The sequence below is a fragment of the Chiloscyllium plagiosum genome, chromosome 25 (genome assembly GCF_004010195.1).
Source record: "Chiloscyllium plagiosum isolate BGI_BamShark_2017 chromosome 25, ASM401019v2, whole genome shotgun sequence".
In the NCBI taxonomy this organism is placed as follows: domain Eukaryota; kingdom Metazoa; phylum Chordata; class Chondrichthyes; order Orectolobiformes; family Hemiscylliidae; genus Chiloscyllium; species Chiloscyllium plagiosum.
This window is the reverse complement of record NC_057734.1, coordinates 16,400,800-16,426,621: the sequence shown is the minus strand read 5'-3', so window position 1 is coordinate 16,426,621 and position 25,822 is coordinate 16,400,800. Positions and strand designations below refer to the sequence as shown.

Sequence of the window (25,822 nt, the reverse complement as noted above, 5' to 3'; positions counted from 1 at the left end):
TGAGGTGTTCCTCCAACTTTAAATGTAGGGAATTTAACCTTGCAATGTTGTATGTTTGCCTATTTAAATGTTTGATTTGACCTTTCATAATAGAAAATAAAATAAATATTGGGCAGGATATTGTAAAAAAACCACTTCCATTAGCTTGATCTTTTTCCCACATTTCTGCTCTGTCATTACATTCCTCTATTTTTAAAGAATTAACAATGCAGTTTGATAGTGGTTTAAAATGAGGGATATAATTTTATTTACATTACAAGTAACTCAAAATGGAATGAGATTTTAATTTTTGTTGCACATTTATTGTACTTGGTAAAATGTTATGAATGCTTAGTGTCATGAAACAGACATCACTGCAGTTGAGTTCATAAACAATAAAAATTAAACTGAATATTTATAACTGGTCAGGGAATGAGGGAAATAAAAATTACAATGCAATGAAAGGCAAATGATTTTCCCATATTTCTGCAGAAAGTAAACATAAATAATGACCACTGTTGACAGAGCAGCTTTAAAATGTTGTATCACATTAAGTAATGAATTTCTTAGTGCGGAGGGGAAACTAGAGGAATATGTTCAGATAAAATTATAAAGAACAGTATTTTTGTTTGGGATGGAAAAGCTCATCTTCAGAGAGCTTCAGGATATACTGTGGTGTCATTCTGTAAAGAACAGCATCTATGAAAAGTTGTAGCCAAGCAGATAGCCTGCAATCATACCACTAGCTACAAAACACAAACGAGTTAGCAACTTTCTTACAATCCTGTTATTTGTTTCCTGTACAGATAAGTTATCTTCCTGTAAAGAAGTTAAACTCCATCGCCTTATACAGTTGTTGCATAATTTATCTGAATAATTACATTCCATATCATTCACAAAGTAAGGATCATTTTCCAGTAGCGCATTGTACAGTTCTTCTTCTGCTTCTTCTCCCCGATTCATTATTAGTTGAACAAGGGCTCTATTCTGCTGCGCTTCTGTAATGTGAGAGGCAACTTCACGTTCTTCATCTATGCTAATGACCTTTTTGGTTCGCAAATGTGACCAAATTGGTTGAGATATTTTAAGACAACAAATAATTTCCTTTTTGTGTCTTTGAACAAAGTCCACACCTTTCTTTAGCTTTTTAAACATATCTACAAATAAAAGTACAATTATTTAAGAAAATTTGAGGAGCATACATCTTTCACAAAAAGTTAATTCAATATGTACTTTAAAAATTCCATAATCAATGAAGATATTAAAACTTTATTTTCTCTTTTTAATTGTTGTTTTCATATGTATTGGTAAATAATTTGAATATGGCTGGCATTGCCCAAGAGAACAGGAGCAGGAAGTAAGGCCCTAATTCTGCCCAGATTGTTCAGAGGGTCTGGATGTTTAGCCTAGGGTCAGGATCAAACCCAAATGGCATTAAAAATAAAATATTCCAAGTGATATTTGAAGGTTTGACCAATGATGGCAGGGAACACACTGCACCCAATTAAGGATGATCGTTGGTTTCCTGAGGTTGAAGAACCAATAGGAAGGAGCTCAGGCCTGATGGACTGGCTGCCAATGAAGCTCAGAGAAAAGGCACATGCCACAAGATGGCCAACAGTCTCAAAGTTTATAAAATTTATTCAATAAAATCTGGGCACTGGCAATAGCTGTGTGAATAAATTGTGGAGGGAGTAATTTGGTGCAGTAATTTATTGGTTATGGCTCAGCAGGGCTGGTAGGAGGAGCTGGGCTTAGCATGTTTATGGAATTCTAACCCCCGGTCAGCCACAGGAAGGCTACCTCCTTTCAGCAGTCCTATTCTGGACACTGTTTGGACCCACCTACTGTGTGGAAAATTCCATGAAAGATGGAAGTGGGCACTTTTTAGATGCTAACTGGCCACCCATCATTTGTGGACACTTAGCTGTTTAACCCCAAAATGGTATGTTCTGAAAAGCCGAGAGACAGGAACATTCTGGCAAACCAGCAAGACAGCCGATGTTCATTGCAGGTTTGCTTACCTCTGATCCTAGCTCCTCTAGATAGCTACAATTTTGTCTGTTGTCTCCTCTGCCTCTTAAATATAGGAAGTGACCTTCTGAAATTTTTTTTAGTTCTTTCTGAATCATCTGCAAAATCTTAAAATATAGGTGAAAGGGCCATTTGCCTGTTTTAGCCTTTGTATCAAGGCTTGAGGAATCTAATCTGTCTGGATACTCCTGTGACTCAATTCTTCAGCCTTCATACTACAGCCTAATGGCTTTCAGAATTCTGTTCATTACTAAGCATTTCTTCTATGTCTCAATGACAAAAAACAGAGCACATTTCTCATGGTAAGCTTATCAGAGAACAATAGAGTTTTAGCAAGATCTTTCAAATTTCTGTCAACTCCATTCAGTTCCAATTTTCTTGTGGTCTCTGCCTGTGTTTAAATCAGCCTGTCTGTGACCCTTATGACCTCCTTGATGATCAACTGATGAATTTATGCCCACAAATCCAATCCATCACTAAGACTGCAACCATGTAGATTTGATTCCCACTACATAAAATTTGAGCATTAGTCTTTTCTGTGGAATTTTATTGACAAATGTGGAAAGTGCACACCATTATACTGTTTTCCACTATTCCACTGAGGGTATTATTTTCTTGGAAAGTCAAATAGTTGAGTTGACTGCAATATCTCCTTTAGAAACCGTGTTGGCCAAATCATTGTTGTTTATATAGTCCTCAGGTTTATTTCTCATTATCAATTCTGTTTAGCAATTATGTTGCAGGGCTATAGTTGACTGAATCTCCCTTTTCTAAAAATTGGTGTTATGTTCCCAATCCACTTTCAGTCTTAGTGGTCCTTTTCAGTTTTTAGTGACTCCATGTGATGAACTTCAGTTTTTAAAATTTTTATCCCCTCTCACTCTTCATAATGTAGGGTAGATATTGTTCATTTCCATGAATATGTTTCTTCTTCTAGCACTACTTCAAAACAAGGAGGATACTTGGCACGGATACAGAACCTGCATCTGGAGACTTCTAATGTAGTGCAGCTGCAGCTATCACACAGTTCTGGCAGACTAGGAGACTCGCCTGATCTTACCACCCGCTGTAGGTGTATTGGAATGACTTGTTGGTTAATTACCAACCTGTTGTTCAAGTCATGAATGTATTTCCCAAGCCTATCACATCCAGTATATTATTAAATGTTACATATATTATTAAATATTATAATATAAGCTCAGAGGCTGTGATGTTGCTCAGAGCACCACAAGACCTCCCTATGGATTGGTAGATTCAATGCTTTTCAGGACTTTCAATGAACTTAATTAACAGATCCTATTATTTTGTGCATTATGGATTTAACTGGCTTCCCCTTAAATGCATCCAAGCTGGTCACTTCAACTGCTACTTGTGGTAGTGAGTTCCTCACTCTAATCACTCACTTAATTAAGAAATTTCTTCTGAATTCCCTAGTACTTTATTACAATTATTTTATATTTAGTTCTTGTCATCACTACAATAAAAAATTCTTTTTTTTGTCGAGGCTTAAAAATAATTTCATTGAAAACTTGCTGAGTTTGGCCAGTTAGATAACATTCTTTTCAGTTACATGTGATGTAGAAACTAATTCTACCAACTTTTAGCCATGGAGCTTTGAATTATCTCAATAATAAATATTTAATTTTTGTTGGTCTGCTGAAAGCCTTAATGTTCACTTTTAACAGTGACTGCTTTTCTGTCCATTCAGGAATATATCTATTACATGATATGAATGCGGAAAACTCATTGGTATTTAACACTTTTACACTCAGTATCCAACTTCAATATCTTCTGTTTTACCTATAGAACCAATCTGGCAAAGCAGTTTAACTTCTTGTTATATATTTAATAACATAAAGAACCACTTTTTTTATGTTCAACTTCACAGTCGAATAAGATGATCAAGACTTACCTGGTCTTACCAGAATTTCCCATAAAACACTGATTTTGTTTCTTTCTGTCAAACTCAATTTAATATTGTACTTCATATCCATGCAGTTGACATCATAGAATGGTTGCTTTTGATTATACCTGAAGTAGCAGAATTTTATATCCTGTCATTAACAAGAAGTTTGGTAAATTGGGTTGACAGGAAATGATTGTTAATTATATTACAGTAGGTGTAAGCAGTAACAGTGGTTATGGTCATGAATGTACCTTCTAAGCCTATCACATCCTGGATAATATTAATATTATATATATTATTAAATATTATAAGCTCTGAGGCTGGAATGCTGCTCACAGCACTACAAGACCTGGTATACTCAGTGCCTTCCAAGACTTCCAATGAACTTCATTAACAGATTGTATTATTTTGTCCATTATGTGTTTAACTGGCTTCCCCTTAAATGCATTTATGCTGGTTGCTTCAACTGTTACTTGTAGAATTAAATTCTTCACCTAAGAGTTAAAAAGTTTCTTCTGAGTCCCCTAATTAATTTAGATTATATATATAAAATTACCTTAATAACATATAATATAATCTTGCAGGGTGTGCATGTGGTGAAATTACAGCTAGGCAAATCCCTTACACCATTTCACCAACATCATTAATTTGTTTTTAGTTTTGACACTGAAAGAACACTGGAAAGTCAGAAGGTCAATCAAAATCTTTGCTAAATTAGACAGTAGCCAAGTCATCGATTAAATAAAAATCTAGGTCTAGATCACAATTTTGTGTTGAATTAACTATCATAACTGGAAAGTAGAAGTTACAAGTGGCTTCAGTCTCCCTGAGTTAGAAGTAAGGGATAGGGTCAGGGAACATTGGTCATGGTTTCAAATTGATGAAAATCAATTTTGTGTAAATGTGAAGTGGGGAAAGGTATAATGTGGTATGTGGCCAAATAGGGCTAAGTCATACATCAAGTGAGGGAAAATGACATTGTGAGGTTTTCCAAGGTATAGTACTCAATTTGAAGGAAAATAATAGTTAACTATTAATTCAAGGCTTTATAAACTAAAGCAAGTGATCAATTATGATGTATTATTAAAGATACAGGACTAGCAAATCAATTGTACAGCTTGGCTAACAGAAGTATTTGCTGTAAGAAGGCAAAAAAGTGTCAAGGTGCTTCACAAGAGCCTTATTAATCACACACTGCACTTTGACAATTTGTGCATCACCAAGGTTAAGCTCACTGGCATATAATTACTCGGTCTATCCTTTATTTCCTTACAAACAAAGTGAGCAGGACAATGGTCCTCTGGAACACGTCAATGCCAAAACAAGATTGAAAAATTGTGATCAAAGCCTTCACTGTTTCCCCCCTTGTTTCTTTTAAGGACCTTGAAATGAATAATCCATGTCAGGTGATTTATCTACTTTTAAGATGACATAATAATGCTTCATTAGTAATATTTCATCAAAACTTCATATTTATTTCCCATTAACTATAATGTCTGCATTGTCTTTTTGAATTTAGTAAAAGGCTTTTCATTCAGAACAATGACTTAAGTAATTTTTAAGATTTTGCTTACTATGTAAAAATTTCTGTTATATCTTTGTCTGGGAGACTAGTATAACATTGATAAATGTACTATTTAAAAAGAAAACGTGAAGTTGCCATAGTCATATCATAGGGTTGCTGTCTCATTAGACAGAGATGACTGGTCGTGAGTTTAACCTGAGGGTCACTATATTTCAAGTGAGAAGAGAGATTGAGAAGGAGAATCCTTCTTGCAAACATCTGTCACTGCAGTAATTGAACTCACGCTGTTGGCATTACTCAGCATTACAAACCAGCCAATCGGATCCCCAGGTCAATTAATAAATTAATGACGTATCAAAGGTTTGACTAACTTAGATTGCACAACACTTAAACCTGTATAATGTATTCTACTTACCACTGGAGTAATAGTTACATTTCCAAAAGATGTCAACTTATACTTTTTACCATAATTAAGAGATATTATTTGTCCGGATCTTTGAATTTTCAGTGACCTTATTTCTTTTTCTTGGAGGTCAACTTCCTGAAAAAGTATAGAACAAGCTATGTTTTGTTTGTTTAAAAAATTAGAGAGTCATGGAGTTGTACAGCACGGAAACAGACCCATCAGTCCAACCCATCCATGCTATCCATTTAGATGTCTTAAATTAATTTAGTCCCATTTGCCAACATTTGGGCCATATACTCCTAAATGCTTCATATTTATATACCCATCCAGATGCCTTTTAAATGCTATAATTGTACCAGCCTCCTGCACTTTTTCTGGCAGCTCATTCTACACTCTCTGCATAAAATGTTGCCCCTTAGATCCACTTTAAATCTTTCTCCTCTCACCCTATACCTATGCCATCTAGTTTTGGACACCCCATCCAGGAAAAGACCTTGACCATTCACCCTATTCATGCCCCTCAAGATTTTATAAACTTCTATAAGGTCACTCCTCAACCCCTCCATAAGGACAATCCAGAGAAAATAACCGCAGCCTATTCAGCCTCTCCCTATAGCTCAAATCCTCCAACCCTGACAACATCCTTGTAAATCTTTTCTGAAACCTTTCAAGTTTCACAACATCCTTCCTATAGCAGGGAGAACAGAAATGCATGTAGAATTCCAAAGTGGCCTAACCGATGTCCTGTAGAGACGCAACATGACCTCCCAACTCTTATACTCAATGCACTCATCAATAAAGGTAAGCATACCAAACACCTTCTTCACTATCCTATCTACCTGCTACTCCACTTTGAAGGAACTATGAACCTGCACTCCAAGGTCTCTTTGTTCAGCAGCACTCCCTAAGACCTTACCATTAGGAGTACAAGTCCTGTCCTGATTTGCATTTTCAAAATGCAGCACCTCACATTTATCTAAATTATATTCTATCTGCCACTGTTTGGCCCATTTGATCAATATCCTGTTATACTCTGAGATAACCTTCTTTGCTGTCCACTACACCTCCAATTTTGGTGTCCTCTGCAAACTTATTAACCAAATCATTTATATGAGTGATGAAAAGCATTACACCCAACGCTGATACTTGTGGCAGCATTGCTGGTCACAGGACTCTAGTCTGAAAAGGAACCCTCCACCATCTGTCTTCTACCTTCAAGCCAGCTCTGTATCCAGATGGCTAGTTTGCCCTGTAATCTTTGTGTTCTAACCTTGCTAACCAGTCTACCACAAGGAATCTTGTCAAATGCTTTACTGAAGTCTATATAGATCATGTTCACCCCTCTGCTCTCATCAATCTTCTTGATACTTCAAAAAACTCAATCAAGTTAATGAGACACGATTTCCCATGCACAAAGCCATGTTGACTAACATAGAACATTACAGTGCAGTACAGACCCTTTGGTCCTCGATGTTGCGCCGACCTATGTAACCAATCTGAAGCCCATCTAACTTACACTATTCCATTACCATCCATATGTTCATCCAATGACCATTTAAATGACTATCCCTGATCAGTCCTTGCCTTTCCAAATACATGTAAATCCTGTCCCTTAGAACTCCCTCCAACAACATGCCCACCACTGATGTCAGGCTCACTGGTCTATAGTTCTGGAGTAGAGTGGTGCTGGAAAAGCACAGCAGTTCAGGGAGCATCCAGGAGCAGGAAAATCAACGTCGGTTTTCCTGCTCCTCGGATGCTGCCTGAACTGCTGTGCGTTTTTCAGCACCACTCTACTCCAGAATCTGGTTTCCAGCATCTGCAGTCATTGTTTTTACCTCACTGGTCTATAGTTCCCTAGCTTTGCCTCACCATCTTTCTTAAATAGTGGACCCATATTAGCCAACCTCCAGTCTTCCGGCACCTCACCTGTTGCTATTGATGGTACAAATACCTCAATAAGGGGCCCGACAATCACTTCCCTAACGTCCCAGAGTTCTAGGGGACACCTGATCAGGTCTCGGGGATTTATCCATACGTTTTAAAACATCCAGCATCTCCTCCTCTGCAATATGGACATTTTTCAAGATGTTGCTATTTATTTCCCCATGTTCTCGATATTGCATATGCTTCTCCATAGTAAACACTGATGCAAAATACTTGTGTAGTATCTTTCCCATCTCCTGCAGTGCCACACATAGGCTGCATGCTGATCTTTAAGGGATCCTATTCTCTTTCAGTTACCTTTTTATCTTTAATGTATTTGTAGAATTCCTTTGGATTCTCCTTAACTCCATGTACCAAAGTTATCTCATCTCCCCTTTTTGCCTTCCTGATTTCCCTCTTTAGTGTACTCCTATGCCTTTATTGTCTTCTTGGGATTCATCTGATTCCTGCTGTCTATTCTTGACATGTTTCCCCTTATTCTTGGCCAAAATTGTCCAGTATTCCCTACACCTACCAGCCTTGCCTTTCACCTTAACGAGGAACATACTGTCTCTGGACCCTCGTTATCTCAGTTTTGAAGGTTTCTCATTTTCCTGTTGTCCCTTTACCTGTGAATATCTACCCCAATCAATTTTTGAAAGCTCTTGCCTAATACCATCAAAATTGGCCTTCTTCCAGTTTGGAATTTTAACTCTTACATCCAGTCTATCCTTTTCCATCACTATTTTAAAACAAACAGAATTATGGTCGCTGCCACCAAAGTGCTCCCCCATTGACAGCTCAATTACCTGTCCTGTCTTATTTCCCAAGGGTAAGTCAAGTTTAGGACTTTCTAGAAGGTACCCCATACTGATCAGAAAATGTTCTTGTTGGCACTAAACAAATTCTTGACCATTTAAGCCCTTAACACTTTGGCTGTCCCAGTTTATTTTGGAAAGTTAAAATCCCTGACCATAACAACTCTATTATTCTGACAGATAACAGATCTCCTTACAATTTGTTTCTCAATTTCCTGCTGACTATTGGGGGTCTATAGTACAATCCCAATCAAGTGATCATCCCATTCTTATTTCTCACTTCCACCCAAGTAACTTCCCTGGATGTATTTCCAGGAATATCCATATTGTTATCCTTAATAAAATGCCATTCTCCCTCCTCTCTTGCATTCCACCCCCCCCCTGCCCCCCACCCCACGCCCCACCACGTTTCTTCTCCTTTCTTTAGCAATTTTCTTGGAACATTAAGCTAGTCTGTCCATCCCTGAGCCACGTCTCTGTAATTGTTAGGATAGCCCAGTCCATTGTTCCCAACCATGCCCAGAGTTAATCTGCCTTCCCTGTTAGGCCTCTTGTATTGAAATAAATGCAATGTATTAGTCCTACCTCATTCTCTGCTTTGTTCCTGCCTGCCCTGACTGCTTGACTTGCCATTTTCCCAGTCTCAAACTGATCTCTTTCCTTTGTATCTCCCTGGGTCCCACACACTTCTTACTCCCGCCTGCCCCCCCAACTAGTTTAAATCCTCCCGAGCAAATCTCTAGCAAATCTCCCTGCCAGTATATAAGTCCCCTTCCAATTCAGGTGCAATCTGTCCTTCTTATACAGGTGCTTCTACCCCAGAAGAGATTCTAATGATCCAAAAATGTGAATCCTTCTCCTCTGCACAAGTTTTACTGCTCTAAAAACAATGCTCCAGGCGAACATACTACCTATGTTTTAAAGTTGTAAAGTTTAATCAAGAGAAAGACCTCAATAAAAATATATGATCAAAAATGAACCCACTCTACTCACTACTGTAGATTTACAAGATCAATAGGGTTATACTTAAAATTTAGCCATTTAGCTGCTCCCCTGCTCTGAACTCCCCCACACAGGTTTCCCTGAAGTTGGCTGTGAATTTTGCTGTTTGTTAATTTTTATAGATGAACTTTGAGATATTTGAAACCAAGCAGCAGAGGCAGTTAGCTGTGTAGGTTACTGCTGGGTCAGACAGCTGTGCAGATTTACTCCTCCATTTGTTTCACCTCCGATGTTGTCACTGCCTTTGTCTCTCTTTCTCCTTTTTAAAGTGCTGTTGTTTTGATATTTTTCTTCCCCAAAAGCTCCAAAACAATGCAACAGCTAATAAACTGTAATTACTGTTCTTAGAATTCAAGAAAATCAGCTCTAACAATGAAAAATACCTCAAAAAAAAAGAGCAGCTGTTACAGCCACAATTGTTTCCCATTCTCCATCTTGGATTATCCAGAAAGAAAATATAAAAAGAAAGGCAATATAGCAATTTTTACAATAAACAATTTTGAATGAATGTCTGAGGGTCCTGTCAACCACTTCAGTGGAGGAGAGGATAACAGTGAATCCTCGATTAGGGAAAAAGGAGGACATGTTGGAGGCAGCTCTGTACAAAGTGGCATAATTGGAACAGAGATGATTGTTATGACACAGAGGGGAACCCCTCTGTTAATTAAATCAAACACCCAAAAAAGCTCACCTCACCTCGTAATCTGTTAAAATATGAGTGACAGAGAACTCCCAAAATCCACTATTTAAAGAAAATAACATTTTTTTAAATTCTAAAAGTGTACCTTAAACAACTATTCACAATTCTAAGCCCCCCCTTCTTTAACTGTTTATTATCTGCCTCCACTCTATAACAATGCGCTGTTCCAATGAAACCATACAGCCACTGTCATTTTCTGTGACTTCACTCTTCCAGCTGCTGAATTCCCTGGGTCATCTTCTTTCTTTTTACTGCGAGTATGTTTCATATGAAAAGGTACCTTTGATTGAGAGTGTTTCCTAATTTCTTGGAGAGCGTAGCTCCAATTGCTTATATCTCCAATTGCTTCTGTCTTGATGGCAGTTGCTCTTTGACCAATTTTCAGAATGTCTGTATTTTATACCCCCCTTAACATCGGATCGTCTCATTGGTTCGATGTTCGCAAAACAATAAATTTAAACTCGATTGGGTTTTAGGATCCTTGGGCATAATTTAAACTGATTGGTTAAAATTGAATTGTTGTCAAAACTCAGATATCCCTTTCACAGCCAAATGTTACATATTTTTCAATTTTCTAGTACACCCTGGGACTTCATCTAGTCATATACACAGATGTTTGTAATCTCTCAGTTCAGAACAGCATTACGTCTCTCTTAAAGTACAGTACACACTTTCAACTTCATAATAGTGATGAAGATAAGAAAAATGGAGAATAGCATGGAGTCTTTGAAGGAAGCAGGGTATGAGCAAATGTGAAGACCCTCAGTCACATATAATCAATTTCCTGCAATTCTTCCCTCATCCCTTTGTTTCCTACTCAGAACAATGAGAGATTTCATCTTGTACTCACTTTCCACCCTAGCAGCTTCCAAATTCAATCCACTGCCATTTTTGCCAGCCCCCTGCAGGATACCAACACTAGATGCATCTTCTCATCACCTTGACTGTCAGCATTCTGCAGGAACCATTGCCTCCATGGCACTGTGGCCTATCCTTCTATCACTCATAATACCTGTCCTTCCAGATGGCTGTCACTTTCTGTTAGGCACTACACTTGACAACCTTTAAGGCTCAACTTTAATTCAACAAACTTAGGGTATGATCTCTCTTAATATCATGAAAATATGCTGCGTCTTCTTTCTGTCTTGTTGACTTTGCTCTTAGCACAATAAGAACTACTTTCCCTTTTTCACTCCTATGACTTATAACTGTGAACATCTCAATCCCTCCTTTACTATCATTAGCACTCCCTGCCATGGGTGAAGGAGTGAGACTCACAAACAGCTGATGTGGATATATTGGGCTGAGTGGAATCCTTTTGCGCTGTCATCATTCAAGACCATATGTAGGCTGTGGGAGACTTCATATTGCAGTTGCTTGGTTCAGTTGTAGGATACATTCTCCTGGACATCCTAACATTCATTACATTGAGTTTGCTTTTTATCCTCAGCTATGAGGCCATTCATCCTGTGTTTACAGCTAACTTAAATTTACTGAGCATTATCTCATTGAAGTTTGTGGATCATTGTTGTATATAAATGGGCTGATGTGTTTCCTCTTACATGTAGACAATTAAATTAAATCTTTTGATGACCAACACAGCTGCCAATGTATATTTAGCTAATCCTTGCTGTTGTCTTTGTTTATGATATCATGCGGCTAAACCAACTTGGAAGCCTTCACTACCAAGGATGTGGTGCTGGAAAAGCACAGCAGGTCGAGCAGCATTCGAGCAGCAGTAGAATCGATGTTTCGGAAATAAGTCCTTCATTAGGAGTGAGGCTTTTGGGCTGAGGGCTGAGAGATAGATTCACTACCACCAATCTTTCATTTCTGGTATTAGTCTAACTTACTGAAGTTAATAAACAGTAAAGTTTTATTACAGAACAATTATTTTCTAACTACACTGCATCTATAATTGTGAGACATCAGACTCAACTTAGGAATTGCTTTACTGTTAGTGAAACATTCATAATTTAGAGATAACTGAACAACAACTACAACTCTGGTCAGCTTCTCTGAGAAACAGTCCTTTATAGACATTTTCTAAATCAACCTGTTAGAGATGTTATCTCACACCTTCAGAGCAGTAGGATTTGAAAGCATGCCTCTTAACCCAGAGTTAGGGATGCTACCACTGCACCACAAGAGCTCTCAAGCAGTCCTTTATAATCAGATAGGCAGATTTTATCTTGAAATGTTGATTACCCCCTTAAGATAGTAACTCCCTTTTACAACATTTCCTATATTTTGAAAAGTTTAGAATGGTGTATAAAGTAGTTTATGATGTTTTGATGGTGTGAACAGTGATAAGTCAATGCAAGTTCTTTTTTTTTAACAACATTTTTGGTAGCAAGGATCAGTGGATAATCATGAGAGACAGGAGTGCTAAATGATTTATTTCACTCTGTGTTAGTATGTTGAGTCAAATTTGGATGGCATGGTGGCTTAGTGGTTAGCACCATTGCTTCAAAGCACCAGGGACCTGGATTTGATTCCATCCTTGGGTGATTGTTTGTTTGGAGTTTGCATATTCTCACTATATCTGTGTGGGTCCACAGTCCAAAGATGTGTATGTTAGGTTGGATTGGCCATGGGAAATGCAGGGTTACAAGGATGGGGTGGGATGCTTTTTGGAGGCACGGTGTGGACTGATGGGCTGAATGGCTTGCTTCCACACTCTAGGGATTCTATGAATTTACTCAGCGAAAGTAATCAAATGAGGATCTTTCTGGTATGTGTTGTTCAGTTAAACATAGGGAATTTTACCATCGGCCACCTTAAAGCCTTGTCTTTAAGTAATTTAATAAAATAAACTATTTTTGAACTTTATATATTTTATAACATACTTTATAGAAAAAATACTCACTGCTACAGAAGTTAAACTTCAATGATACAAAGTATTTCAAATATTCTTGGTATTCCTACACAATTAAGGAAAATCATATTAAATGGACTCAAATACCTGTATTAATGCTGCATCATTTGGTAGCATGTATACGTGAAAATTTGATAAATCAGCTCGGAGTGTTTGATATATTAATATAATCGCATGCACTGCCACCTGGCAAACATGACATACGATGACACCCATGATGGAAAGCGGTTGATCTCTCAGTACAGCATGGGACAAAGAGACTTCTGATGGGGTTTCCAGGACGAAAATATTATTTCTGAGACAGGCAATATTGTATGTGATAGATTGCATTGGTTCTGCTGTACCTAAAATTATTGTAAAGATTTATGTGTCAGTGAAGTGCTATATACATCATTTACAACTACTTATGAAAAACATTTTTAGCAATAGGTAGGAAACGTACACTTTATACTTTTATTTTGAGCTGCTAGGTGAAAATAGATGTCAAATTTTAAAGTCATATAAAAACTGAAATACAAAGTACATGATGAGTCATAGACACATAGAGGTGTACAGCATGGAAATAGACCCTTCGGTCCAACCCGACCCACTATCCTATCTACCTGCGACTCCACTTTCAAGGAGCTATGAACCTGCATTCCAAGGTCTCTTTGTTCAGCAACACTCCTTAGGACCTTACCATTAAGTGTATAAGTCCTGCTAAGATTTGCTTTTCCAAAATGCAGCACCTCGCATTTATCTGAATTAAACTCCATCTGCCACTTCTCAGCCCATTGGCCTATCTGGTCAAGATCCTGTTGTAATCTGAGGTAACCCTCTTCACTGTCCACTACACCTCCAATTTTGGTGTCATCTGCAAACTTACTAACTGTACCTGTTATGCTCGCATCCAAATCATTTATGTAAATGACAAAAAGTAGAGGAGCCAGCACCGATCCTTGTGGCACTCCACTGGTCACAGGCCTCTTGATTTGAATCACAATTGATTTCTACATACGTAAATGACTTCTGACAAAAAAAAAGTGGTTTATTAGCTATTATAATTTTCAGGAAACCTAGCTTGGGTTATTTAACTTTAGATATCCAAAATTACAGGGTGCACATTTCCATAACTAATTGATCATGAAATTGATGCCCACTCAGTCTGCTCTGCCATTCAGTAAGGCTGTGGCTGATCTTATAATCCTCAACTCCACTTTCCTGACTTTCTGCGATAACCCTTGCTTCCCTTACTGATTAGAAATCTATCACAGCCTTGAATACACTTGATGACCAAGCCTCTATACCCATTTGTGGTAAAGAATTACACTGATTCATTATCCTCTCAAGGAAGAAATTCCTCTTCATCTTTGATTTAATGGATGGTCCCTTAGTTTGAACCCTGGTCTTAGACTAACGTACAAAAGGAAGCAATCCTACTGCATCTACCCTCTCAAGTCCTCTAAGAACTTTGTATGTTTCTAAAGATCACCTCTCATTCTTCTAAACCCCAATGAGTACATTGGAATCTCAATGGAAAATCCATACATTGATTAATTTAATATTCTAAAATCAAATATTATTAGTTCAGTATATGATGACTAACTTAAGCATTTAAGTTATCTCAGTTTCTTCCAGTTTGCTGGGTCATGTCATTTTCTGTACTCTGTTGTTTGTCAAGAAAATGCGTGACCAACTCACAGCTGTGCTTTGCCTTTTGTAATGTTGTAAACAGCAACGTCTGTTTTATTGCAAAATATTTGTTTTTGAAACTGAGGTGCACAACTTTGTTGTGACTGTTCTACATTGACTTTTTGGTTTGTGATGTTGTGGTGCTTCTATGCCATCTAGTGTTCTTGGAGTTAACATGAAAATCCACCTTAAGCACTGGCAACACTAATAGACAAAATCCCATTGTAGTTAAGCAACTGATAGCCTGTTCACAGTCTGCATGTAATATTTCCCCCAGAAATAGGGCATAGTGATGCAGAAAATAAAATCCAGTCTTGAGTTCACCCTCATATTACAAAAATTGTTGCATGTCAGCATTATTGCCTGCAGGTCATGTTGACTGCTGCAGATGGTTCCCCAAGTTCTGCTTATGAGATTTTCAAATCTCTTTCTCAGCTGTTCTGAACTATTGACTGTGCACAGGTCTCTGTCAAGCCCTTCATAGCTGCTCAGACTTCACTGAACCCTTACGATACAGAGCTTTTCTACTGCTCTGGGACTTCCCTGAGTCCAATCTGAATGGGAGAAAGTGAGGACTGCAGATGCTGGAGATCAGAGCCGAAAATGTGTTGCTGGAAAAGCGCAGCAGATCAGGCAGCATCCAAGGAGCAGGAGAATCGACGTTTCAGGCATGAGCCCTTCTTAGGAATCTAGTCCAATCTGAATGGAACATGTGCAGTTCTGTCATCCTTAGCAGCACAGCTAACAGCAGCCTTGCCTAACATGGAATCTGCTTCTTTTGTTTTTGTTTGACATATTTCCCGATTTCCAGATTATCTCTTCTTTCAGTCAACTGTGACCCCAGAACTTTTCAGTAACCAGAATTGAATGTAACAGATTCTTGTGGAACAGTCAAATGTAGCAAACCTTAGAATTCTTTATTCCTTACCATATTTATAGCATGCAAATAGAAATAAATAAATATGATCTGATATAACCATTACAGAGACATGGCTGCAGGATGACATATATTAGGTCCTGAATATTGAAGAGTATAAGGAGAGAAAGCCAGGAAAAAAATGAAATTTTAATTAATGGTGGTGTTTGCATAATTGAGAGTGATGAACTAAGGTCAGGAAGTCAAGATGTAGAAACAATTCTAGTACAGATGAGACACGTAAAATGCAAGAAATTATTTGTGGGAGCAGTGTACAGGCCTCCTAACAGTAACTACATAGAGTCATACAGCATGGAAACAGACCCTTTGGTCCAACCAGTCCATGCCAAACATAATCCCACACTAAACTAGTCCCTTTCCTGTTCATGTAACTATCCAAATGTCTTTATATGTAACAGAGTATAAAGGAATAAATAATGCGAGCTTGTCAGAAAGGTGTGGTGATAATCATGAAGGGGTGAAGTTAATTACGTATGGACTAGAAAAGTGAAATGGGCAACGGTAGCCTAGATGAGGAATTTATTGTATGTTTTTGGGATAAGTTCTTAGAGTAGCATGTTCTTGAATCAACCAGAAAGCAAATTATACTTGAATAGTATTGTGTAATGAGACAGAATTAATGAAGGACACCATAGTGAAGACCCCCCTAGGCGAAGTAAACATAATATGGTTGAAGTCGAGAGTGTGGTGCTGGAAAAGCACAGCAGGTCAGGCAGCATCCGAGGAGCAGGAGAATTGACGTTTTGGGCATAAGCTCTTCATCAGGAATGAGGCTTGTGCGCTGGGGGGCTGAGAGATAAATGGGAGGAGGATGAGGCTAGGGGGAAGGTAGCTGAGAATGCGATAGGTAGATGGAGGTGAGGGAGAAGGTGATAGGTCAGAGAGGAGGGTGAAGCGGATAGATGGGAAAGGTGATGGACAGGTCAGGAAGGCGGTGCTGAGTTGGAGGCTTGGGACTAGGATAATGTGGGGGGAGGGGAAATGAGGAAACTGCTGAAATCCACATTGATCCCCTGTGGTTACAGGGTCCCAAGGCGGAATAAGGGGCGTTTTTCCTCCAGGTGTCGGGTGGTAAAAGGTTTGGCAATGGAGGAGGCCCAGGACCTGCTTGTCCATGACAATGTGGGAGGGGGAGTTGAAGTGTTCACCCACAGGGGGGTGGAGTTGGTTAGTGTGGGTATCCCAGGGAAGTTCTCTGAAATGATCCACAAGTTGGTGTCCTGTCTCCCTGATGTAGAGGAGACCACATTGGGTGCAGTGGATACAGTAGATGACCTTTATGGAGGTACAGGTAAATTTCTGTTGAATATGGAAGGATCCTTTGGAGCATTGGACAGAGGTGAGGGGAGTGGTGTGGGCACAGGTTTTGCACTTCCTGCGGTGGCAGGGAAAGGTGCTGGGAGTGGAGTGTAGGCTGGTGGAGGGTGTATACCTGATGAGAGACCCGCGGAGGGAATGGCTCTCCAGAACGCTGATAGGGATGGGGAGGGAAATATATCTCTGATGGTAGGGTCAGTTTATAGGTGGTGGAAGTGGCGGAGGATGACGCAATGTATGTGGAGGCTGGTGGAGTGGAAGGTGTGTTCCAGGGACGTTCTGCCCTTGTTGCGTTGGGAGGGGTGGGGTTCAAGGGCGGTGGTGCGGGAAGTGGAGGAGATGCGCTGGAGGGTATTGTCGACAACGTGGTAGGGGAAATTGTGATTTTGGAAGAAGGAGGCCATCGGGGATTTTCTAAGGTAGAATTGGTCATCCTGGGAACAGATGTGGCAGAGATGGAGGAATTGGAAATAAAGGATGGCGTTTTTACAGGAGGCAGTTTGGGAGGAGGTGTAGTCTAGGTAGCTGTGGGAGTCGGTGGGCTTGTAGTCGATTCTATGGTTAGTTGGTCACTATTGAGGAAGATGGAGAGGTCCAGGAAGGGGAGGGTGGTGTCTGAGATGGTCGAGGTGAATTTGAGGTTGGGGTGAAAGGTGTTAGTGAAGTTGATGAACTGTTTGACCTTCTCAAGGGAGCACAAGGTAGCGCTGATACAGTCATCAATGTAGCGGAGGAACAGGTGGGGGATGGTGCTGGTGTAACTGTGGAAGATGGACTGTTCCACGTAACAAAGAGACAGGCACAGCTGGATCCCATGCGGGTGCCCATGGTTACCCCTTTGGTTTGGGAGGATTGGAAGGAGAAGTTGTTAAGGGTGAGGACCAGTTCAGCCAGTTGGATGAGGGTGTCGGTGGAAAGTACTGTTTGAGACGGCGTGAGACGAAGAAATGGAGGGCTTGGAGGCCTTCATCACGGCAGATGGATGTGTACAGGAACTGGATGTTAATGGTGAAGATGAGGCATTGGGTGCTGGCGAAATGGAAATCTTGGAGGAGGTGAAGGGCGTGGTAGCTAATTCCTGGACTAAGGGGGACAGGATAGTGTCAAGGTATGCAGAGATGAGTTCAGTGGGACAGGAGTAGGCTGAGACAATTGGTTGACTGGGGCAGTCAGGTTTGTAAATCTTTGGTAGGAGGTAGAAACAGGCAGTGCAGGGTTCACAGACAATGAGGTGATCGGAGTCGAGAGTGTGGTGATGGAAATGCACAGCAGGTCAGGTGATCAAAGTCGAGAGTGTTGTTTACATTTAGTTTGAGGGAAAGGAGTGGGCTCAACATTTTTAACTAAAACACATCAATTATGAGGGCACAAAAGCAGATTTAGCAAATGGGAACTAAAAATGTTAGGTTAATAGAGATGCAGTGGCAAACATTTAAGGAGGCATAAATAGAGATTGCTGGAAAAACTCAGCAGGTCTGGCATCATCTGTGAAGAGAAATCAGAGTTAATGTTTCAGGTCAGGCGACCCTTCCTCAGTTGCAAGTCAAAAGATTGGACAGAACATATAAAAAAAGCAAAAAAAGCATTACTAATAAAAAATGAGGGAAAGATTAGAGTACGAGAGAGTTAGAAATGTTAAAAACTGATAGTTTCTATAAATATTTAAAAGAGAAAAGGGTGAACAAAGTGATTGCTGGTTCTATAGCATTTGAGTCTGAGGAGTTTATAATGAAAACTAAGCTAATTAAGAAAGGAAACTTCAGTTTCACAGAGGGCAGGGTCAGCAGTATCTCAAACAACTGGGGAGAGCGATGAGAGCAGCTTCATGAAGAGGGGAACAGACCTGCTGGAGAAAGGCAGTGGCAGATAAAAACTGGTGTCACAGAACCCCTTCAATCTGCTTCAACGTGTCTGAGCTGAAGTGAGGCATCACAGGAAAACAGGTAGGTGAGTGGTGGGTATTTCTTCTGCGGGGTCTTTTGATTGGTCAAATAGTTTAAATCAGGAGGTGTTATTGTAGTTGAAGAGTATGGTTAAGAAATTAAATTCTAAAATACTTAACATCCAAATTAATGATCAGAAGTGGCTGGGGCAATATATATGTAGGAGCTGGTGGATACCAGTGGAATGTGTTGGATGCTCAGGGAGCTTCGGTTCAGAGTTGATGAGCTGGAATCCAAGCTGTGGACTCTGCTACATATCAGAGAAAGGGAGAAGTATCTGGATAATGTATTTCAGGAGATAGTCACAACCTTTAGGTTAATTGCATTACATCATATCTGTAGTCAGCGACAGGGGTATGTGACTGTGAGGGAGGCTGGTATTTGGAATCCACAATTTAACTTTGGTGCAGCCTCAGCCAGTGCCCTTGTCCAATAGAGACATGGTTCTTGCTCTGGTGTGGACGAGGGCACAGACTGCAAGGATGATGAGCAAATTGATCACAGCGCCATGGTCTAAAGTCATTTAAGAGAGGAGAAACAGAAATGTAGTAATAGGGAATAGCATAGTTAGGTGAAAAGATACTGTTCTCTGTAGTGAAGACAGAATGCTGAAGTCTGTGTTGCCTACTTGATCTCAATGTATAGTACATCTCTTCTAGGCTAGAGAAGAATTTGGAGTGAGAGTAGATGTATCCAGTTGTCATGGCTCACATAGGTACTGCCAATGAAATAAGTAGGACTAGGAAAGAAGTTCCTATGACACATTATGAGCAGCTCAGGGTTAAATTAGAGAAACAGCACTGCAAAAGAAGTGATTTCTGGATTACTACCTGAGCCACATGCAAATTGGAGTAGGGCAAGAAGATTGGAGAGGCAAAGGTGTAGCTCAAAAAATGATGTTGGAGAAATGAGGTCAGATTAATGGGACACTGGCACCAATATTGGGGAAAAGGACAGCTGTTCCATTTAGGAGAGGCTTCATTCAAACCATACTGGGACCAGTGTCCTGGTGAATTGTATAACTAGGGCTGTGGATAGGGCTTTAACTTAATTCATGGGGGCAGGGCAGGGGAGATAGAATTTAAGGTTCAATTGAAGAGAAGTTTAAAAAATAAAAAGAAATGAAACAATAGAGATTCAGTGCATTGAGAGGCAAACTATAATCAAAGTGTAACATGCATAGAAAATATATACAGAGGAGTGCAGCAAAAATTAAAGCCAGAGTAAGCAATAACGGAAAAGAGTCAAAGCTTAAGGCTCTTTATCTGAATGCATGTAATATTTATAAAATGGTAGATAAATTAATGCACAAATAGAAATAAATGAATCTGACTCGATAGCTATTACAGAGACTTGGTTGCAGGATGACCAAGACTGGGGGCACTCAATATTCAAGGATAGTTAGCATTTTGGAAGAATAGGAAAAAAGGAAAAGAAGATGGGGCAGATTTGTTAATAAAGGAAGGTATCAGTGTGCTGGTGAGTACTGATATAGGTACAATAGATTATGATGTGGAATTAGTTTAGGTGGAAATAAGGAATATCAAGGAAAAGAAGTCATGGATGGGAGTCATTGATAGGCTCCCGAAGAGTTACCTTACAGAGGTCAAAGTATAAATCAGGAAACAATGGAGAAACATAAAACGAGCACTACAATTGTCATGAGTGATTTTAAGCTGTATATTGTTTGGACAGATCAGCTGGGCAAAAGTAACATGGATGATAGATTTGTAGAGTGTATCAGGGACTGTTTCTGAGAGTGCGCTGCAGAGCTTAGATATAGTAATATGTAATGAGGAAGTATTATTAAAACGTCTTGTATTTTCTAAAAGGTATCAATCATGAAATAGTAGAATTTTAAATTCAGTTTGAGGGGAAGCAACTTTGATCTTAAACTTGTGTCCTTAACTTAAATAAGGAAAATTACAGAGGTATGAAGAAAGAGTTGTCAAAAATAGGCTAGTAAAATAGACCAAGGGGAAGATGCTTGAACCATCAGTGCAGACATTTAAGCAGATATTTCATATAGCCCAGCTAAAACTTATTCCTGTTCAAAGAAGAACTTGATAAGAAGAATCAGTCACCTGTGGTTACCAAAGACAGCCAAGGAGAGGCAGTTTGAAAGAGATGCATTAATTTATGAATTAAAAGTAGCAAAAACTAATGGTAACGAAAGGACTGGGATTCGTTTTGGTATCCAGCATCATATATCTAACAAGCTAATAACGAGAGAGAAAATTGATTATTAAGTAAATTGTCAAGAGCTTCTACAGATATATATAAAAAAGACTAGACAAAGTGAGTGTGGCACACTTAGATATAACTGAACTTCCAACAAGGAACAGAGAAATGGTGTTTAACTGAAATCAACATGTTGCATTAGTCTTCATTGTGGAGGATACTACAAACATCCAAAAGATAACAGATAAGCAAGATGCAAAAAGGAGGAAAGACCTTGTAACAGTCTCTATCTTGAGGTAAAATGTATTTGACAAACTAACGGAAATAAAGGTGGACAATTTGCCATGACCTGTTGGCCAGAAGGCTTTAAAAGAAGTAGCTACAGAGATAATGGAGGCATTAACAAAATATTCTAGAATGGATTTGGGAGGGTTCCAGTGGAATGGCAAACTATAATATGAAACACTTATTCAAGGATGGAGAAAGACAGAAAGCAGGCCTATTAACTTAACATTTATCATTCCTTGTTCTTGGGTCTATATTCCCCATAACCTTTGAACTATATTTCAGCATGCACTCATAGCTACAACTCTAACACTTCACCAACAGCTAACCTCACTAAGCCAGTCCTGAGCCTAACTTCAATCCTTTCTCAAACTCCTATCTTGCTCAATGGTATTGGCCTTTTCAACACCACTCTCAGTTGTGCTAAACCACTGATTGTGCACAGGCTTCTTACGAGCTCTTCTTAGCTCACTATGTACTGGGCAACCTCGATTATCTGAACATTGATTATCCGAATTTCGGATTATCCGAACAAGATCTCAAGGTCTCGTTGTTTGGGTAAACTGTATTATCCCACCATTCAATTATCCGAACATTCAATTATCCGAACAAAATACTCCTGCCGGTGTTGTTTGGATAATTGAGGTTACCTTGTAGTGACTCCTTACTACATAGAGCTAATCCACTGTTAGGGGAAATAAATATTGACGTTTGAAAACAGTCCAAATTACAGAAGAGGAGGTGCTGGATGTCTTAAAAAACATAAAGGTGGATACATCTCTGGGACTTGATCAAGTGAATCCCACGACATTGTGCAAAGCTAGGGAAGAAACTGTGAGGCCCCTAGCAGCGATATTTGTATCATCAACAGCCACTGGTGAATTGCCAGAGCACTGGAGGGTGGCTAATGTTGTGCCTTTATTTAAGAAAGGCTGTAAGGTGAAGCATGCGCATTATTAACCAGTGAGTCTGACATCAGTAGTGGGTAACTTGTTGGAAGGGATTCTGAGAGATAGGATTTACATGCATTTGGAGATGCAAGAACTGATTAGGGATAGTGAGCATGGGTTTGTGCATGGAATATCGTATCTTAAAAACCTTTGAGTTTTTTTGAGGACGTACCAAAAAGATAGATGAGGGCAGAATTGTAGCTGTAATCTACATCAACTTTAGTAAAGCCTTTGACAAGGTTCCGCACAGTAGATTGATTAGTAAAGTTAGATCACATGGGATTCAGCGTAAGCTTGATACAAAAATGGCTTGACAATAGGAGACAGAAGATGGTGGTGAGGGTTGTTTTTCAGACTAGAAGCCTGTGACCAGAAGTGTTTTGCAGGGATCAGTGCTGGATCCACTGTTGTTTGTCATTTACATTAAAAAGTTGGATGAGAATTTAGGAAGCATGATTAGTAATTTTGCACATGTCCCAAAATTGGTGGTACAGTGGACATTGAAGAAGGTTGTTTGATTACAAAGGGATCTTGATCTATTCGGCCAATTGGCTGAGGAGTGGCAGATGGTGTTTAATTTGGAACAATATGAAATATTGCATTTTGGTAAACTAACAAGGGCAGGAATTATACAATTAATGGTGGGGACCTGGGTAGTATTGCGGAACAGAGAGACCTGGGAGTTCAGGTACATTGTTGTTCAGGTACTTTGAAAGTTGTCACAGATAGACAGGAAGATTAAGATGGTGTTTATTGCTCAGACCACTGAGTAAAGGAATTGCAAAGCTGTACAGGATGTTGGTGAGGCTACTTTTGGAGTACTGTATACAGTGCTGGTCACCCTGCTATTGGAAGGATTTTATTAAATTGGAGAGAGTTCAGAAAAGATTTACAAGGATATTGTAACTGCTGGAGGGTTTGAGTTATAAGGAGAGGCTGGATAGGCTGGGATTCTACATGATGCAGCTGGCTGAACCACTTAGTTTTAAACAAAACAGAATTTACTTGCAAGATTACCGAATGAAACACAAACAAAACAGAACAGAACGTAGAATAACTTAACCTTTCTGAAAAAAACCCAACAAATTATCCCAACTTAATAATGCTGTTTCAAATACTTGTCATCCCCATAAACACCCCTTTGCAAAAACAGGAAAAATCCAACACAGATTCTTGCAGGAGAGATGTCAGAGAGGGAGGTTCAGCATAGACCTGCTTCTTAGGGTCCAGCAGCTTCACAACTGACTGCTTGCTAACCAAACCAAACCAGAGAAAAGCTGAGCTGTAAGAACTGGTCACTCCTCTTTCATTGTACAAGTTTTTTTGTTAAACCCGAAAGCCTTTTGTCTGAGGCAGTATCTGTTAACTATAACCAAATTGGCACTAAAACTCTTTAAACCTAGACACGCCAGAACCTGTGTCTTTACAACTACTCTGAAAAAGAAACCAAGGACAACCTAATCTTGTTAAAGGAGCAGCATCATTACAAATACCTCATAACAATAGGGAAAGTAAGCCTCTAAACTGTAATACTCTATATTAATTTGTCATGTAAATTATGAACTGATCAAAAAAATCAAGCTTTTTGTCTGCAACATATACGCTAACAACTTGGAGAAATAATTCACAGTGTTAGAAGATACAGGGCGGAATCTTCCTACCTCTATGCAGTCAATTTTGTTGCCAAATGGTTGGTGGCATAGTTTAAGAAGACGACACAGCAGATCAATCATAACCCTACTCCCAATTTCAACTGCTCTTAGTGGAGGTGAATCAATAGTAGTAGCAACTACTCAGCTGACAGGTAGTCAGTTTGTGCCAATTACCAGGTCAAGTGGGTCACATTACCAGGACCTACCTGATGGAGTACTGGTCCCCATGTTGGGCAAAATCCAGTAAGACTCTGGAGATGTATTGATGGCAGCAGACTGGAAGGAAGCAATGAGGATTTCTCTATTTAAATCAACCCTCTGCCCAGAACATTTGGCACAGCGGGGTACCTGTTCCATCTATCTCTTAAAGGAGCTTTATAATTTGCCACCTCTGATAAAATTGCACAGGTGCAACATTAGGCAACATCAGAAGAGTCAGACAGGATCCACTTCTTGTCTTGACATAAGAAAATCTTTAAAGGAGTAAGATTGTATTCATAAAAAAAACCACGCGGATACTTATAGGTACCTGTCTCACAAATGAAATGAGGAAGGTAAACAGCCACAACATTGCCCGTCTGGACATTAATATTGAACAGTGGACTTCCAATTATCCAACATTCCCTTTGCATATCAGAAATGTATTCGCTCCAGGAACAATATTGGTAAGTTATTGTAGTACATGATTTTGCGACCCATCTCAGACTGGTTGCAGCACATTCATAAAGACCTTTTCCTGGCAGGATGATTCTTTAAAAAAAAAAAGGTTATTTTGCTATAAAAATATAATTTATATAATATATAAAATGTTTTCAATGTTTCTGACAATATTTACATTTTTAAGTCATTAATCAATTTGTAAAGGTTATGAAATATAAATGTAACTAGTCCCAAGATATGTAATTCACAGATTCCAATTTGTAAATGTGCATTATCGAAGTTTACAATAAAACTAGTAACACTGTAACACTGGACACAAGGAATCAAGTGTTAGTTGTCATGAGAAATTTAGATGAGATCATGGAGACATAATTTATTGTTAATTTAAATTTATAAATTTTAACTTTAGTCTGTTATTACTAACACTATCAAAACTCCCATTTGAATAGCGAGTAAGGCAGTCTTGTGGTTATGTTACTGACTCGAAATGTAGAAGATCAATAAATAATTTGAAACCAAGGGTTCAAATCCCACAATGGGCTTCAATGAATTCAAATTCAGTTATTTATATAGGCTACTAGACTAGGTGTGATTGAGGTTCACAAGGAAGAGGTATTAGAAATCCTGCAGAGTTTGAAAATAGATAAGTCCCCTGGGCCGGATGGGATTTATCCTAGGATACTCTGGGAAGCCAGGGAGGAGATTGCCGAGCCTTTGGCATTGATCTTTAAATCGTCATTGTCTACAGGAATAGTGCCAGAAGACTGGAGGATAGCAAATGTGGTTCCCCTATTCAAGAAAGGGAGTAGAGACAATCCTGGTAATTATAGACCAGTGAGCCTTACTTCAGTTGTTAGTAAAGTGTTGGAAAAGGTTATAAGAGATAAGATTTTTAATCATCTAGAAAAGAATAATTTGATTAGGGATAGTCAGCACGGTTTTGTGAAGGGTAGGTCGTGCCTCACAAACCTTATTGAGTTCTTTGAGAAGGTGACCAAATAGGTAGATGAGAGTAAACTGGTTGATGTGGTGTATATGGATTTCAGCAAGGC

The 25,822-nt window shown here is 39.1% G+C and overlaps 1 protein-coding gene across 1 annotated transcript in view; it reads right to left on the bottom strand.

Annotated features, from left to right (window-relative positions):
• Positions 1-225: 225 nt before the first annotated feature.
• Positions 226-25,822, bottom strand: part of LOC122562603 — a 242,224-nt gene continuing 216,627 nt past the window's right edge. Inside the window, exons 24-28 of the mRNA XM_043715583.1 lie at positions 24,636-24,860; positions 13,262-13,514; positions 5,860-5,985; positions 3,926-4,067; positions 226-1,136 (exon numbers count right to left, since the gene is read on the bottom strand). Of these exons, the coding sequence (XP_043571518.1) occupies positions 679-1,136; positions 3,926-4,067; positions 5,860-5,985; positions 13,262-13,514; positions 24,636-24,860 (1,204 nt within the window). The 3' untranslated portion in view covers positions 226-678. The remainder of the gene's footprint in view (positions 1,137-3,925; positions 4,068-5,859; positions 5,986-13,261; positions 13,515-24,635; positions 24,861-25,822) is intronic.